This window comes from Cebus imitator, unplaced genomic scaffold (assembly GCF_001604975.1).
Source record: "Cebus imitator isolate Cc_AM_T3 unplaced genomic scaffold, Cebus_imitator-1.0 Scaffold0, whole genome shotgun sequence".
In the NCBI taxonomy this organism is placed as follows: Eukaryota; Metazoa; Chordata; class Mammalia; order Primates; family Cebidae; genus Cebus; species Cebus imitator.
Genome location: NW_016107315.1, coordinates 19336575 through 19354249, shown reverse-complemented (window position 1 = coordinate 19354249; position 17675 = coordinate 19336575). Strand labels below are relative to the sequence as shown.

Here is a 17675-nt window from a genome sequence, read left to right as displayed (position 1 = left end):
TTTAACTTAAAACCATATTTTGGGCTTTAACTTCAGACCATTGGGGAGAGACCTTTGAGAGATTTTAAGCAAGAATATGACATAGTCATGTCTTTGGTTTTAAAACATCTCTCTGACTTCTACTTTTTTCTTCCATTGTTTTTTATGAATAGGGGAAGATTCAGGGCCTTTTGCTAGTTGTCTAGATACAGGAAGATGGTGGCTTGGAGTAGGTTAGGGCAACGGTATTGCAGAAATGAGATGATTCCAAAGAAATTTAAAAACTAGTATTGATAGGACTGTTAGGCTGTGAATGGGAGGAAAGAGGACAATGACTAGAGATGATGAATGAGAAACATTCTGAGAGTTATTAAAGAATTAATGTTTTAACTCTGTCCTCATGGACAGAAAAGAGTTAATGTTTAAACATTAACTCTCTTTAATACTTCTCTGCATTTTTCTTTCTGCTTGTTCTAACTTAAAAGTCCAATTGTCCCCTAAAGACACAGCTTCCTCTGAAGTGGTAGGTGTTTTCTTTCCCATACCCTCATGTCTTTTGATCTGGACATGGCACAGGTGTCCTCCTTATTCTTCATATCACTTTCTCCCATCTTCCTGTATCTCTCTCCCTTCTAACTTTTGAACCTCAAATTAAAACGTCTGCTGTACTATCACGGCAGACATGACTCTTGATGTAAGTTTTGTCATGATTCTTGGATATTTAAAAATTTATTTGGATCATTCTGATATCGTGACTTCACTGTGACTTGACCTTCTCTCCTATAGTGTTATTGTCTTTGAACACTCTGCACTGATCACCAGTATGATTTTTTTCGGACCTCCTCCCTTAATATTCTGACTTCAACAATCCTTTGACTCTAGCTGGACTTGCAGTTAATTAATTCTATCTCTTAAGTCTCTTACCTGCTCCCTCTCTAGGTCCTTGATTCTGTCTTTACCTATCTTAAATCTTTAGATTAGTCATTATAAATGACTGCTTTGTATTCATCATCTTCAACTTCTTTGTCCCATTGTCTCTTCAACATACTTAGTGGGTAAAACCCAGTAAGTAGTTTCTGGGTTCAATCTAGTAGTTTTCTATGTACTCCACACTTGTATCTGCATAACGGATTGCAGCAGGAGAAAAATACCCAAAAACATTCACTTTAAATTCAGGATTTCCAATCTCAAGAGAGCCCTGAATGCTGCCTGGCATTTGGGCTTCATTTCCCCATGTCTTTCACTATCCTGTTGTCTTAAATCACCTTAATTCCCCTCTTTTTTTTTTTTTTTAAGACAGGGATTTGCATTCATCCAGGCCGTAGTACAGTGGCACCATCTCGGCTCACTTCAACCTCCACCTCTCAGTTCAAGTGATTCTTGTGCCTTAGCCATCTGAGTAGCTGGGCCATGCTGGCCAGGCTGGTCTCAGCCTCAGCCTCTCAAAGTACTGGGTTTATAGGTGTGAGCCACCGCGCCTGGCCCCTTAACTTTTATTATCTCCTTCCCCATTCTCTCTCTCTCCGTTGTTCACTGTGCTTCCTATATCACTGGGAAATAGAAGCAGCCGCAGGAGAACTTATGCAAGCTCCCACCACCATCTCCCCCTAACTAACTGCCTCTAAGCTCATAATATTCTCCTTCATCCTATATTGCTGTGGAAAAATTGCTACAGGTGTTAAGCCAGGTTTTTCTCTTACCTACTCAAGGACTTTGTCTAGCAATTTTTCTGTCTCCCATGTTATTAATTTTTCCTTCTCTATTGGATCTTTCTCATCAGCACACCTACATGCTTTTTCTCCCATTTTAAAATCAAATCATAATGCTAATAAAATTTCTCTTAACCCCTCTTTTCTCTACCAGTCCATTTTCTTCACAATTGAATATTTCTAAAATTGCTTCTCATTTCTAATACTTCAGCTAGTTTTCAATTTTTGTTACCAAGTCACAATGATTTTTGGAACATGTTGCCAAGTTCAGTGTAATAGTCCACCCTTACCTGTGGTCACCTGAGGTCTGAAAAGATTAAATGAAAAAATTCCAGAAGTAAATAATTCATAGATTGATTTTATTTATTTATTTAATTTGAGACAGGGTCTCGCTCTGTCACTCAGACTGGAGTGCAGTGGCATGGTCTTGGCTTACTCAACCTCTACTTGCTGGTCTTAAATGATCCTCCCATCTCAGCCTCCCGAGTAGCTGGGACTACAGGTGTGAGCCATTATGCCCAGCTAATTTTTGTATTTTTGGTAGAGATGAGGTCTCGCCATGTTGCTCAGGCTAGTCTCAAACTCCTGCATTCAAGCAATCGACCCACCTCAGTCTCCCAAAGTGCTGGGATTATGGGCATGAGCCACAGTGCCCTACCATAGGTTTTAAATTGTGTGCTATTCTGAATAGCATGATAAAATCTTGTGCTGTCCTGCCTCATCTCACCTGGGATGTGAATCATTCCTTTTTCTAGTGTATTCATGTTCTATGTGCTACCTGCTTGTAACTCTTAGTAGCTATTTTGGTTATTAGATCGAAAGAACATATATATAGGGTTTGGTACCATTTGTACTTTCAGACATCCACTTGAACATATCCTCTGTGGATAAGGGGGGACTACTGTAATCAGTTCTCTGACATCTTGTTTTATCTCGTCAGTTGATCATGCCCTCCTCCTCTAAACACTTTCTTCATTTGGCTTCCAGGCATTACATTCTTCTGATTTTTGTCCTTCTCACTGGTTGCTCCTTTTCAGTCTCTTTTGATGGTTTCCTTTCATCTGCTCAGCCTCCTAATACTGGAGTTCTCCAGGGCTGAATCTATGGATCTCCTTTGTTTTCTCCACACTCACTCCCCTAGTAATATTATTTGGTTTCGTGGCTCTAAAAAAAACTATATGTTGATAGTCACATTTATATCAACCTAGACCTTTCCTCTGAATTCCGAACTTAAATGTCTTAACTGCCTTCTCAGATTTCGCTTGAATGTTAAGAAGCATCTCAAACTTGATGAGCTCCAAACTGAGTTACTAATCTTTTCCTTTCAAACCCATTCCTTTTCTAAGTCTTGCCCATGTTGATTAACGGCAACTACATTATTGTTATGCAGATCAGAAACCTTGAGTCATCCTTCATTTTTCTCATCCTCTTTTACTTGACATCCAGTCCACCAGGTAATTGTTAACCTCTATGTTAAAAAAAAATTGTAGAATCTGATTACCTTTTTTTTTTTACCTCTACTGCTACCCTGTCATTCCAAACTACTATTATATCTTTCCAGAATGTTCTGATTTAAAAGTAAATTAGAATATCTCACTGTTCTACCCAAATCCTCCAATGCTTTAGTTCTCACCAATAGTGTAAGCTAAAATCAGTTCATGACCTGTGAGTTCTTACCCGATTTGTCCATAATTACCTCTCCAGCCTCACTTCTGCTTTGCTCCCCCTTGGTGATAGCTATAGTGGTCTTCTCATTGTTCTCTAAATCCTCTCTAGGCACACTTCTACCTCACTGTGTTTGTAATGAATATTCCCTATGCCTGGAAATGCTTTTTCCCATGGGACTTATTTGCATGTCTTATCTTCTCATTTTCTTTGGATATTGACTTCAGTGTCACCTTTACAATAAGCCTTTCCTGGCCATGCTATTTAAAACTGTATCCCCTTCTCTCTAATACATTTCTTAAATTTAAAAAATTTTTACTATCTCGTGGACATATGCAGTCCAACACATTTCTTCATTTTATTTTCCTCCGTTGTACTTACCACCATTTAGCTTATTGATTTTTAATTTTATTTGAATTTATTTTATGTTATTTTGTCTCTCCTCAATAGAATGTAGGATTTAAGAGGTCAAGGGTTTTTTTCTGTTTTGCTCACTACTGAATACCTAATACCTAGAATAATGCCTGGCACAGAGTAAATCTAATAAAATTTTGGAATGAATGGATTAATAAAAACCAGGTTAAAAATATTTTTAGCATGTTTAAGTGGTTTGGGTACAGATCCTGTAGAGAGGAAGAAGCTGAAGTCTAAGAGAAAGGGAATAAATAACGGAGGATCAAGATCCCTCAGGAGGTGGAAGGGTGTGGGCTCTGGGGCACGAGTAGAGAGATGAACATTCCATAGGAGAATGGAAGGAATGAAAGGATGTATAGTAATACATGTAACTTAGCAGATTTGCTGCAGACAAGTTGATGTAGTTTCTGTCTAGTGGCTTTATTTTCTCTCTGAAATGGGAAGTGATAGTAAAAGTGCTGGACAGTAGTCTTGGAAATTACAGAAAAGTGTAGTTTTGAAATGATCCTTGTGGAGAAAAGGAAAGGAAACTAGAGAAACAAATAGAATTATCTGGCAATATTGAGGTTCGGCTAGGGATTGTAACCATAAATTTATAGTGGTGTCATTTTACGTATAATCTTCATTGTAAAGCTTTTCCAGGGAATCAAAGAATGTTGGCTAGAACAGATTCATAGTATTTATTGTTATTATCATAATTTTTTTTTTTTATTTTAAAAAGTTCTAGTCCTTTAGCCAGGTCTGTTGTCTTCATGGAACATTGTTCTGTTACCCACAAAAGATGCCATTAAGATTGTGGCCTGAGCATACTCCACACTTGGAACACGCCTACAGGTCATACTTAGATATTGTGAAATACCTAATTTGACAAGTGAATCTTAGTAATTTCATAACTTGACCACATTTTTTATATAGTCATATAGGAAGACTTTGTTTTATATCTTATAAATATTTTGTGTTAAGTAAATAGATTTAGACAGAGTTTTACTTCTTCAAGTTACCAGTTGGCTAATTTAAAAACATATTTGCATAGAAGACTTGACAGCATTTGTATTTTTTTCTTTTTTAGGGGCAAAAAGGCCCCGAGTCACTTCAGGCGGTATGTCAGAGTCTGCCAGTGGCTTCTCTAAGCACATTCAATCCAATTTGGACTTCTCTCCAGTAAACAGTGCTTCTAGGTAAGACTGATTAAGTCGTTGATTGTAGTATTCCCATGAAGAATAATATATACATGTATTTTTTTTATAATCATCAGCATTAATGGACATAATACTGTGTGAGAACATTTGTGTGATATAAGAAAGGCATGATAGATTTTATTTTATTAAATGTTTATTTCCTTCTGTTGTAATGCCTCAGTGAAGAAAATGTGAAGTACTCCAGTTCTCAGCCAGAACCACGCACAGGTCTTTCCTTATGGGATACCAGTCCCTCGTACATTGATAAATTGGTACAAGGGATCAGCTTTTCCCAGCCCACATGTCCTGATCATATGCTTCTGAATAGTCAGTTACTTGGCACCCCAGGATCTTCACAGGTGAGGGAATTTAATTTTTTAAATAAATAATGGCAGCTCTTTATTTTTTATTGTCTTAAAGTCCTTTTTTATTGTGAAAATCTTAAGATATATAACATTTAAATCACATGTATTTTTTTGGTTAAAGAAGAAAGGGGAGGGAGGCCTTAATGCAAAAGAATTTTAAGACTAAATGGCTATGATATTACTGTCTTTAGTCATAATGGATTTATTTAGTTGTCTTCTGTTTGATATATAGAACCCCTGGCAGCGGTTGGTCAAAAGAATGACACGATTCTTTACCAAATTGGATGCAGACAAATCTTATCAATGCCTGAAAGAGACTTGTGAGAAGTTGGGATATCAGTGGAAGAAGAGTTGTATGAATCAGGTGTGTTTCATTGATTTTCATTATATCTTTTCCTGAAGAAAAATTTAAATAGGCTGGGCACAGTGGCTCACGCCTGTAATCCCAGCACTTTGGAGACTTTGGGAGGCTGAGGCAGGTGGATCACCTGAGGTCTGGAGTTCGAGACCAGCCTGACCAACATGAAGAAACCCCACCTCTAGTAAAAATACAAAAAATTAGCTGTATGTGGTGGCACATGCCTATAATCTCAGCTACTTGGAAGGCTGGGGCAGGAGAATCACTTGAACCTGGGATGTGGAGGTTGCGGTGAGCCGAGATCACGCCATTGTACTCTAGCCTGGGCAATAAGAGTGCGACTCTGTCTCAAAAAAAAAAAAAATTAAATATTCAAGTAAAAACTATCATTTGTATATTTTTAAAATACAAGATGGGCATGGTGGCTTCTGCCTGTAATCCCAGCTCTTTGGGAGGCCAGGGTGGGTGGATCACCTGAGGTCAGGAGTTCAAGACTAGCCTGGCCAATATGATGAAACCCCATCTCTGCTAAAAATACAAAAATTATCCGGCATGGTGGTACATGCCTCTAATCTCAGCTTCTGGGGAGGCTAAGGCAGGAGAATCACTTGAAACCCATAAGACAGAAGTTGCAGCGAGCCGAGATCACACCACTGCACTCCAGCCTGGGTGACAGAGTGAGATTCTGTCTCAAACAAACAAACTTAAAAATATATAGTAATTAGTTAATTTGAAAAATAAACTAGTAAAATATTCTTTACCTTAAGAAATAATATATATTTTTTTAAGGTTTTTTTTTTTTTGAGCCACTATGCCTAGCCTAAGAAATAATATTTCTTAAAATACCTTTTTATTGTTATTAAAAATATTACGCAGCTGGAATCATTATTTTCTTTAAAACTATATATACTTAAACTGTAGACAGTAACAGTTGACTGCCTACCATGAAAGTCAAATACATTAGCAGTCCCATACTTTTTCCTGTCTCCCTTTATTGCAGCTGTCAATTTTTATTGTTTATATTATTAGAGCATAGTTAAATATTGGTATTCTAAACTGTCTTTAAAGCTTTTCAGAAAAATGTTAACATCATGAAAGACAAATAGGCCAGCTGTTTTATACTGAAGGTGACTAAAGAGGCCTCCTGATAACTAAGTGCAATGCATGATCTTTCACTAGATCATGTATTTGGGGAAAAAAAAAAAAAAACCGTAACAGATATTGTTGGAACAATTGGGGAAATTTGAATATGGACTGTATGTTAGGTAATGTTTTTGTATGAGCATCCGATTTTTTGGATGTGATAATACTGTGTTTTGTAGGAGAATGTCCTTGTTCCAAAGAGAAACGTATTGAAGGAAAGTTAAAGTGAAGTGATACCTTCATTCGGTTTAAACTTTAAATGAAAGAAGGGTAAAACAGCTACATAAAGACAAATAAACACACACATATCTAGGTAGATAAGACCAGTGAAGAGTATATGGTTATTTATTGTACTCTTCTTTCAGTTTTTCTATAGATTTGAGTTTTCAAAATTAGAAAGGGAAACTGTTACTGTGTGGAAATCTGAGGCCAGCCTGATATTCCTCTCACCTATAGGTGATTCACTCTTTTTCAGTTAGACTCATAGAGATAAAATTTGCATAATATAAAAATCATGACTTTAACCATTTTAAAATGTACAATGCAGTGGTTTTTAATATATTCACAAGGTTGTACAATCATCACCCCTGGCTAATTTCAGAACATTGCATCCACAGGGAGAAAAAAAAAAAAAGAAAAACCTCTGTACCACCTAGCAGTCACTCCTCATTCTTTCTTTCTCCATTCCTGGGTAACCTCGAATCTACTTTCTGTCTTTAGGGATTGCCCTTTTTGAACGTTTTTCATAAATGGAATCTTATAGCATATAGTCCTTTGGGTCTGTCTACTTTCATTTAGCATAAGGTTCATGGCATTGATCAGTACTTTATTCCTTTTTATTTTGGAGACAGAGTCTTGCTCTGTTGCCCAGGTTGGAGTGCAGTGGGGCGATCTTGGCTCACAGCAACCTCTGCTTCCCAGGTTCAAGCAGTTCTCCTGCCTGAGCCTCCCACACACCTGGCTAATTTTTTGTATTTTAGTAAAGACAGGTTTGCACCGTGTTGTCCAGGCTGGTCTCAGACTCCTGAGCTTAGGCAGTCTGCCCTCTTCGGCCTCCCAAAGTTGCTACGATTATAGGCGTGAGCCACTGCTCCCGGCTGTTCCTTTTTATGGCTGAGTAATATTCCATTGTGTGTATGTACTACATTTTGTTTATCCATTCATCCATTGATGGACATTTGGATTGTTTCTACTTTTTGGTCATTACGAATAATACTGCTATGAACAATCTTGTACAAGTTTTTGTGTGACCATATGTTTTCAATTTCTTAGACATATATGGAGGAGTAGAATTGCTGGAGCATATGGTAACTCTTCATTTAACTTTTTGAGAAACTGTGAAGTGATTTTTCCAAAGCACCTGCACCATTTTACATTCCCATCAATAATGTATGAGGGTTCTAATTTCTCTTCATCCTTGCCAACACTTACTGCCCCCTCCTTTCTACTATAACAATCCTAGTGTGTATGAAGTGTTACCTCATTTTGCTTTTGATTTTCATTTCTCTAATGACGAATGATCTTGAGCATACTCTTATATGCTTATTGGCCATTTCTTTATAACAGTATCTATTCAGATCTCTTGTCCATATTTTAACTGGATTCTTTTTATTGTTTTTAGAGTTCTTTGTACATTCTGGACACCAGAACCTTGTCAGATACCTGATTTGCAAATATTTTCTCCGATTCTGTGGGAGAAAATTCCTCCATTCTTTTCGTTTTCTTATTAGTGTTCTTTGATGCACGCAAGTTTTAAATTTTGATGAATTCCAGTGGATTGCTAATTTTTCTTTTGTTGCCTATGCTTTTAGTGTCAAATTTAAGAAACTGTTACCTAATATAATATTGTAAAGATTTATACTTTACACTTTCTTTTAGATGCCCCAGCCTCCTAAGTAGCTGGGACTACAGCCTTAAAGTTTAGCTCTTATATTTAGGTCTTTGTCCATTTTGAGTTAATATTTGTATATGGTATGAGTTAGGGTCCAAATTCAAATGTTTGTATGTGAATATTCAGTTTTTACAGCACCATTTGTTGAAGACATCTTTTCCAATTGGATAGTCTTGGCACCTTTGTTGAAAATAATCGGTCATAGATGTGTGGGTTTATTTCTGGACTCAATTTTTTTTCTTTTCTTTTTCCTCCCCTGTGTACTCAGTTCTTTGTTTCTTAGATCTATATGTCTGTGCTGTGCCACTACCACACTATTTTGATGACTGTAGCTTTGTAGTGAGTTCTGAAATTAGAAAGTATGAATTGTCCAAGTTTGTTCTTTTTTTCAAGGTATTTTGGTTATTTGTGGCCCCTTGTTTTTCTATCTGACTTTTAGGATCATCTGATTTGTTTCTCTAAGAAAAAAATTTGGAATTTTAAAAGAGATTACATGGAATCTATAGATAAACTTGGGGAAGATTTCCATTTTAGTACAGATTGAGTCTTCCTTATTCAAGGTCCTTGGGATAAAAAGTTTTGTGGATTTACCTTTGTTTGGATTTGGAATATTTGCATATACATAAAGAGATAACTTGTGGATGGGACTCAAGATGAAGCATGAATTTTATTTATGCTGCGTACATACCTTATACAAATAGCCTGAAGGCAATTTTATACAATGTTTTAAGTAATGTTGTGCGTGAAACAAAGTGTACATTGTACTATCAGAAAGCAAACTTATCAGGTGTGAAATTTTTCATTCATGGCATCATGTCAGCACCCTAATAGTTTTGGAGTTTGGAACATTTTGGATTTCAGATTTTAGATTAAGGTTGCTAAACCTTAATCTTCCAATCCAATAACATGGGACACTTTTTTATTTTTTAGGGTCTTTAATTTCTTTCAAGAATATTTTATAGTTTTCAGTGTTCAAGTCTTGCACTTCCTAGGTTAAATGTAATCCCGTTTATTCTTTTTTTTATCCTGATGCTGATGTAAATGGAATTTTTTTTTCAATTTTATTTTCAAATTGTTCATTGCTAGTATATTTGCAAATAAATTTTGTATATTGATCTTGTATCCTGAAAATTTGCTGAACTCATGTATTAACTCCAGTTTTTTTTGGGTTTTTTTTTGTTTTTTTTTTGTTGTTGTTTTTTTTTGCAAATTCTTGGTTTAAGTTTTTATATACATGAAGATTGTTTTTGATATATTAAAACAGTGTATTGTTTTGCCTTTTTTTCTTCCTATCTGGATGCCTTTTAATTCTTTTTCTTGTTCAGTTGTCCTGGATAGGACTTCCAACATTATGTTGAACAGAAATAGTGAGAGTGGACATGTTTGTCTTGTTCTTGATCCTAGGGGAAAGTTTTGAGACTTTCAGCATTAAGTATGATGTCAGCTGTGGGGTTTTTGTTTTTATGATGAAAGAGTGTTAGATTTTGTCAGATGTTTTCTCCATCTGTTGAGATAATCATGTGGATTTTTTCACCTTTATTAATATGGTATATTAATACCTTGCCCTCCTGTGCCCAAGTGATCCTCCCACCTCAGCCTCCTAAGTAGCTGGGACTACAGGTGTGCACTACATACCAGCTTTTTAAAAATGTTTCTGTAGAGATACATTCTCTCTGTGTTGACGAGGCTGGCTTTGACTTTCTGGGCTCAAGTGATCCTCCCGAGTAGTGGGGACTACTGGTGTGCACCACCATGCCCAGCTAAATTGGCAATTTTCATCAGTCTATTTTGTCTAGTATCAGTATAGCCACACCAGTTCACCGGCTATCTTCTGTGTATTTTCTTTTGTTTAGATGGAGTCTTACTATGTTGCCCAGGCTAGAGTGTAGTGGTTATTTGACGCACAATTATAGTGCACCACAGCCTCAAACTCCTGGGCTCAAGTGACCTTCCTGCCTTGGCCGCCCAAGTAGGTGGGACTGCAGGGACATACCACCTTACCCAGCTACCAACTCTCTTGTTTATTGTTTACACAGTCTGTTTTTGTTTTTTTTTTTTTTTCCCTTTTCCTTTTAACCTATTTATGTCTTTGAATCTAAAATTCCTTAGCTAGGTGTCATGGCTCACACCTGTAATTCCAGCACTTTGGGAGGCTGAGGCAGGCAGATGACTTGAGGCCAAGAGTTTGAGACCAGCCTGGCCAACACAGTGAAACCCCATCTCTACTAAAAATATTTTAAAAATTAGTTGGGCATTGTGGTGTGTGCCTGTAAACCCAGCTACTGCGGACACTTTAGGTGGGAAGATAGCCTGAGCCCTGGGAGATCGAGGCTACAGTGAGCCATGATCTGATTGTGTGACTGCTCTCTAGCCTGGGCGACAGAGCAGGACTGTCTCAAAAAAAAAAAAATCGCTTCTCAGCCTTTTGTCTAAGATCAAGTGTAGTATCTGTTCCTATCAGTTTTAAGTGCGTTAATTTCTCTTCCACAGGGGGTTTTACTGGATACAGAATTCTTATTAGCTTTTGTTTTTCAGCACTTTGAATATGCCACTACTACCTTCTAGCCTTTGTGGTTTCTGATGAGAAATCAGCTGTTAATCTTACTGAGGACCTGTTTTACGTGAGACCTTGCTGCTCCCTTGCTGCTTCTAAGTTTCTCTGTTGATCACAGTTTGATTATGATGTATCTTGCAGTGGATTTCTTTGTTCATTCTATTTGGAGTTCACTGAGTCTCTTGGATGTGTAAATTAATGTTTTTAATCAAACTTGGGAAGTTTTTCGCCATTTTTCTTCAAATATTTTTTTCTGTACCTAACTCTCCTCTCCCTCTTGGACTCATTATGTGTATTGTTGGTACAGTTGATGTACCACAGTTCTTAGACTCTGTTCACTTTTCGTTATTCTTTCTTTGTGTTCCTCAGGGACTGTTTTGTATGGGCCATACTTGTTGCCTTACATGATTTGTAATTTTTTGTTGAAAACTGGGCATATTGTGGCAATATGTGGCAACTCTACAAGTCAGATTTTCCCCTCTTACCAGGGTTTGTTACTGCTTGAGGTAGTTGTTTGATTTTTTTAGTGACCTTTTTCTTTTTCTTTTTTTTTTTTGAGGCAGAGTTTCACTCTTGTTGCCCAGGCTGGAGTACAGTGGCATGATCTCAGCTCATTGCAACCTCCACCTCTGGGTTCAAGTGATTCTCCTGCCTCATCCTCCCAAGTAGCTGGAATTACAGGCTCCTGCCAACACACCCGGCTAATATTTTGTATTTTTACTAGAGACAGGGTCTCATCATGTTGGCCAGACTGATCTCAAACTCCTGACCTCAGGTGATCCACCCGCCTCAGCCTTGCAAAGTGCAGGGATTACAGGCATGAGCCACCACGCCTGGCCTTGGTGATTTTTCTGATGTAATTTTTTAAAGTTGGTATTGTTTGTCATGCATGGCTGTGCACTTTCTGTCCCATTAGTTTTAGTGGTCAGCTAATGATTGGACAGAGATTTCCTTAAATTCTGTTTACCAAAAACAAAAAATCTGCATAGCGGTTCTGTATTTGTGTTGGGGCACACCTGCAATACTCAGCCAAGAAGTTTACACTGTTGCCTCAGCCTTCACTATCCGCTTGTGCAAAATACAAAATTAGGGCAGATGTAGAGCTTAGGGCCCTCTCAGCTTTTTCCTAAGCATGTGTACTGCCTTCGTCATGGGTGTGTCCTTTTAGATTCCCAGGTATATGCTGGACCTTTTCAAAAGTCATTATTCCTCAAAAAATCTCATTCCCTAACTTTTTCTTCCAGACTTCTTGGGTAGTCTGTTTGCCCCAGTTGCTCTCACTGCTTTAGGCAGCGGAGACTAAAGCACTTTCCTGTAAGTGTTTTCAGCAAACACTACCCAGGAGCAGCTTTAGCACAAGGTGAGTTACAGTTAACAAAGGCAAAATAAAGACAAACTTCTTTTTTTTTTTTTTTTTTGAGTCAGAGTCTGGCTCTCTCACCCAGGCTGGAGTGCAGTGGTGCAACCTCTGCCTCCTAGCTTCAAGCAATTCTCCTGCCTCAGCCTTGCAAGTAGCTGGGATTATAGGCACCCGCCACCAAGCCCAGCTGATTTTTGTGTTTTTAGTAGAGATGGGGTTTCACCTTGTTGGTCAGGCTGGTCTGGAACTCCAGACCACAGGTGATCCACCCGCCTTGGCCTCCCAAAGTGTTGAGATTAGACGTGAGCCACCTCACCCGGCCAGGACAAGCCTTTTGATTGAGTTATTTTAGAGGTTCAGATTGGCTTAAGATAGTTTGTACATGAGGTTTATTTTGCTCCCACCCGGACCTATACCTGAAATATGGACTGTTAATTTTCAAGGCTGCTACTGAGTGAGGAGCAGGGGATGTGAACAGGGTAAGTTACAATGCCAGAAAGCTCACTGTTCTCACTGAGTTTCACTTGTTTTGAATAAGTTGCAAGCTTTTAGTTAGTTTACAATATTCTGCAAAAGTTGATTCTGACAGTTTTTGGCAGATTTTTAAAATCGCTTTTGTGGAGTAATGGACTTCTGGAGTTCTTTCCTCTGCCATTTTCACCGACATCACTCCTTGATTCACTATTTTTCAGTTCTTAAAGTATTTTCTGTCTTTGAAGTTTAAGAGCTTAATTCAGATTTGTTGAGTTGAATATCTTGTATTAATTTTCCCAGAACTAGTTTGTTTTTTCAGTGCTGCACAGTTGTGGTATAGATGTGTGTTTTTATAGTTTCTTGAAGTAAGAATTATTACAAATACTTTTGTAATTTGGGTTGGATTTTTCAAGCATATCTGCTGATCTTGCTCAGGCTTATTCATCCAGCTTATTCATTATACATCAAATGTAGTCATTTGATGTCTTTACTGTGGCTGGTGGTTTCAAATGTTCTTACTCCCATGTTTGGAGCCTTGGTACTGGCTGTTAGCTGAGGCTTTCTGTCTGCATCATTCAGCTAGGCTGAGCATCTTTACATAAGTTGCAAGGCATCTCAAGACCTTGGCCATCTTCTAATTGCCGCTCTAGCTTTTCAGCCACAAGTCAGGCCTTTTTCTTTCTCATGTTTTAATCATCTTGCTTTTCCTCTCATATTTTCATCTTTGATTGTTTCTTCTTTCAGTGGTATTTTGGTAAAATACAGTAAGTTTTGTTGCTATGAGTTCATATACACTAAATCCCTGGGAGCTGCACTTCTGTTGATAGTTTGGTGGGGATACATATACCCATTGGGAGAAGAGAGACTCTGGAATGAGTGAGATTATCAGCATACTTAATACTACTCCTATTATGCAAGTAGCCTGCAAATGTTAAAAAAATTTTTTTAATTGATACAACAATTATATGTATTCATGGGGTACATAGTGATGTTTTGATTCATATAATGTATAGTGATCAGATCAGGATAATTAGCATATTCATAATCTCAAACATTAATAGTTTCTTTGTGATGGAAATGTACAATATCCTTCTAGCTGTTTGAAACTCGATTATTGTTAAGTATCGTCATCCTACAGTGGTCTAGAACTTACTCCTATCTAGCTGTAATTTTGTATTCTTTCACTAATCTCTATCTTTACCTTCCCCCTACCCATCCTAGACTCTAGTATCCTCTGTTCCGCTTTCTACTTCTATGATATCAACTGTTTTTTTGTTTCTACAGAACATGTGATATTTAATTTTCTGTTCCCAGTTTATTTCAGTTAACATAATGTCCTCCAGTTCCACCCATGTTGCTGCAAATGACAGGATTTCATTACTTTATATGGCTGAGTAGTATTTCATTGTGTATATATATCATATTATCCTCATCTGTTTGCTTGGCTTTTTGTTTTGTTTTTTGGAGACAGGATCTCGCTCTGTCGCCCATGCTGGGGTGCAGGGGCTCAATCATACCACACTGCAGCTTCAACCTCCTGGGCTCAAGTGATCCTTCTGCCTCAGCCTCCCTGAGTAGCTAGGCCTACAGCCATGCACCACCATGCTTGGCTAATTTTTTTGGAATTTTAGTAGAAATGAGAGACTGATATGTTGCCCAGTCTGGTCTTGAACTCCTGGGCTCACGGATCTTCCTGCTTTGACCTCCCAGAGTACTGAAATATAAGCATGAGCCACAGTGCCTGGCCTATTCTCATCTGTTGTTGGGTACCTAGGCCGATTCTATATCTTGGCTATTGTGAATAACTCTGTAGGGACGCAAATGTCTCTTCCGTATAATTTCCTTTCCTTTGGATAACATCTCAATAGTGGGATTGCTGGATCTTACAGGTAGTTTTATTTGTAGATTTGGAAGAACTTCCATTCTGTTCTTCATAGTGGGTATACTATATGGCTTAACCTTATTTTTGTTACTTCAGGTTACTGTATCAACAACTGATAGGAGAAACAATAAACTCATTTTCAAAGTGAATTTGTTAGAAATGGATGATAAGATACTGGTTGACTTCCGGCTTTCTAAGGTAATTTTATGTTTTATTATAGTATTTTTTCTATGGAAATATTTCTGTGACTTTTTAAATACCATTATGTTTGTATATATGTGGCATTTGTAAATAGAAGGTAATTTTTTCATTTAATATTATGAGCATGAGCTTTTGTTAATCTGTTTTTCCCAAACATTGTTTTTTCAACTGACGTTTTCCTTATTGTAAAAGTTTTTGCCGGGCACGGTGGCTCACACCTGTAATCCCAGTACTTTGGGAAGCCAAGGCAGGTAGATCACAAGGTCAGGAGCTTGAGACCAGCCTGGCCAACATAGTAAAACTAAAAATACAAAAAATTAGCCAGGCATGGTGGTGGGTGCCTATAATCCCAGCTACTTGGGAGACTGAGGCAGGAGAATCGCTTGTACCCGCGAGTTGGAGGTTGCAGTGAGCCGAGACTGTACCATTGGACTCCAGCCTGGGCAACAGTGTGACACTTTATCTCAAAAAAAAAAAAAAAAAAAAAGAAACAAAGTTTATGCTTTTGTGAAAAATGTAGATAAGCAAAAAATGGTAAAATAAAAATAATTCTAAATTTTTCTCCCCAGCAGTAATCACCTTTAAGATTTTGAAGCATTTTAATATTTTTCTTAATTTATCTTTTAATAAAAAGTATGATTTGTTAAAAAATGTTTCATTATATAATGAACCTTTACATGTTATAATAATTCTGATTGATACATTATGCATAGATTTTTTGTTCATATTTGTGATTTCTTTAGAAATTATTGATTTTAAAGTTGTAGTTTTATAGCCCTTAATATGTAAATCCAAAATAGCATTTTTCTCCATTTTCCAAGAGATTGTATGTGTGGTTGGAGGGGTAGCTGCTGTGTTAGAGCATTTGCTGCAGTACTCCTTGTATTAGAGATTTGCTGCAATACTGTTTTTAAGATGCTTACTATGGAATTAAATTATTAAGATTGTAGTATAATGAAATTCTTCTCATAACTAAATCTGTTGGTTTTATTGCAATAGTGTTATGACAAGACTTCAGTTTAGTTGTATAGCTTATTGTTAGTTTCCAGACCCTACTGCCTATGCAATGTAATGACTTAGGTCCAGATATACCAACACATGAAACAGAGAGGATGCCATTTTATCTGCTGTCTGAGCTCAGTGCGGTAGGAACAGTGATGGGCATGAAACTACATCGGAATTATTTTTTAACTATTTTCTCTGCCAGGATATTTGGTCTTCATAAACAGGCTTAAAAGGAAATTGTAGCTAGACATATATCTAAGCATGTTTGTCTCTTATTACCACTAAAAAGAGATTGATTTTAGGTCATAATCTTGTTTTTGTTTTTATTTTGACATTATTTTTGAATACGATTTCTAATATAGGGTGATGGATTGGAATTCAAGAGACACTTCCTGAAGATTAAAGGGAAGCTGATTGATATTGTGAGCAGCCAGAAGGTTTGGCTTCCTGCCACATGATCTGACATTGGCTCTGGGGAATCCTGGTGAATATAGTGCTGCTATATTGACATTATTCTTCCTAGAGAAGATTAACCTATTCTGCAAACTGCAAACAATAGTTCCTAAAGTATTCACTTCCCTCTTTATCCAAACATATTCCAATTTCATTTTGTTTATTCTGCATACAAATAATACCTATATCTTAATTGTAAGGAAAACTTTGGGGAAAGGATGATTAGAATTCATTAGATTATTTCTTCATGTGTATTTAAGTATCTGAATTTGAAATTCATCTGGTGGAAGCCAAGTTTCAGAGGACATGAGTTTTCCAGCTTTTATATACACATTTCCCATTTTTATCAAAACATTTTGTTTAATCCAAAAAGTATATATTTCTCCCATGTTGACTTAATTATAAGATGAACCAATAAAGATATAAGCCTTGTGACTTGGACAGTAGATTTATCAGTCTGTGAATCGAGGCTAGCTTCAAAACATATATTCCCAAGATTTGTACCTATATTTTCAAAAGAGCCTGGCCAGTTATATATACCTGTTTTTGAATTATAATGATTAATTAAAATGGCAAGTAGATGTGTTTTCCAGCATAGTTAGTAAAATACTGGTTGGCCTTTCAAGGAGAAGTGGAGCATAAACTAGTGCTTAACCAACTTTACTCTCAAAATTACTGTTGAGCATCTTAAATATTTTTCCATATTTTCTACTTTCACAGCCATATTTTATCTACTTTTTGAACTTACTCGTGACCAAGCTTTTAGATGATAAAGAATAAAAGAGGGAAGGGAAGAGTAAGGAAGCTATAAGAAAAATAGATCTGATTCATTATTCCTTTACCTATGACTTACAAAACCTTTGTTTTTCTAATAAAATTTGTATTAACTTTAGAGCATATTAGGTTGAGGCCTTGGCTCCTGCCTATAGTCCCAACTACTTAGGAGGCTGAGAGAGGAGGATTGCAAGAGCCTAGAAATTTGAGGCTGTAGTGAGCTGTGATTGCATCATGGCAATCCAGCTTGGATGACAAAGTGAGACCCTG

General features: G+C 37.1%; 1 protein-coding gene and 1 pseudogene across 4 annotated transcripts in view; both read left to right on the top strand.

Annotated features, from left to right (window-relative positions):
* Positions 1–17066, top strand: part of CHEK1 (checkpoint kinase 1) — a 30919-nt gene extending 13853 nt beyond the window's left edge. For all 4 annotated transcript variants that reach the window (XM_017523722.2, XM_017523715.2, XM_037736361.1 and 1 more), the window contains exons 9-13: positions 4837–4945; positions 5127–5304; positions 5543–5674; positions 15069–15170; positions 16541–17066. In XM_017523722.2, the coding sequence (XP_017379211.1) occupies positions 4837–4945; positions 5127–5304; positions 5543–5674; positions 15069–15170; positions 16541–16636 (617 nt within the window). In that variant the 3' untranslated portion in view covers positions 16637–17066. The remainder of the gene's footprint in view (positions 1–4836; positions 4946–5126; positions 5305–5542; positions 5675–15068; positions 15171–16540) is intronic.
* On the top strand, positions 11112–11228 carry LOC119470460 (annotated as a pseudogene).
* Positions 17067–17675: the final 609 nt, after the last annotated feature.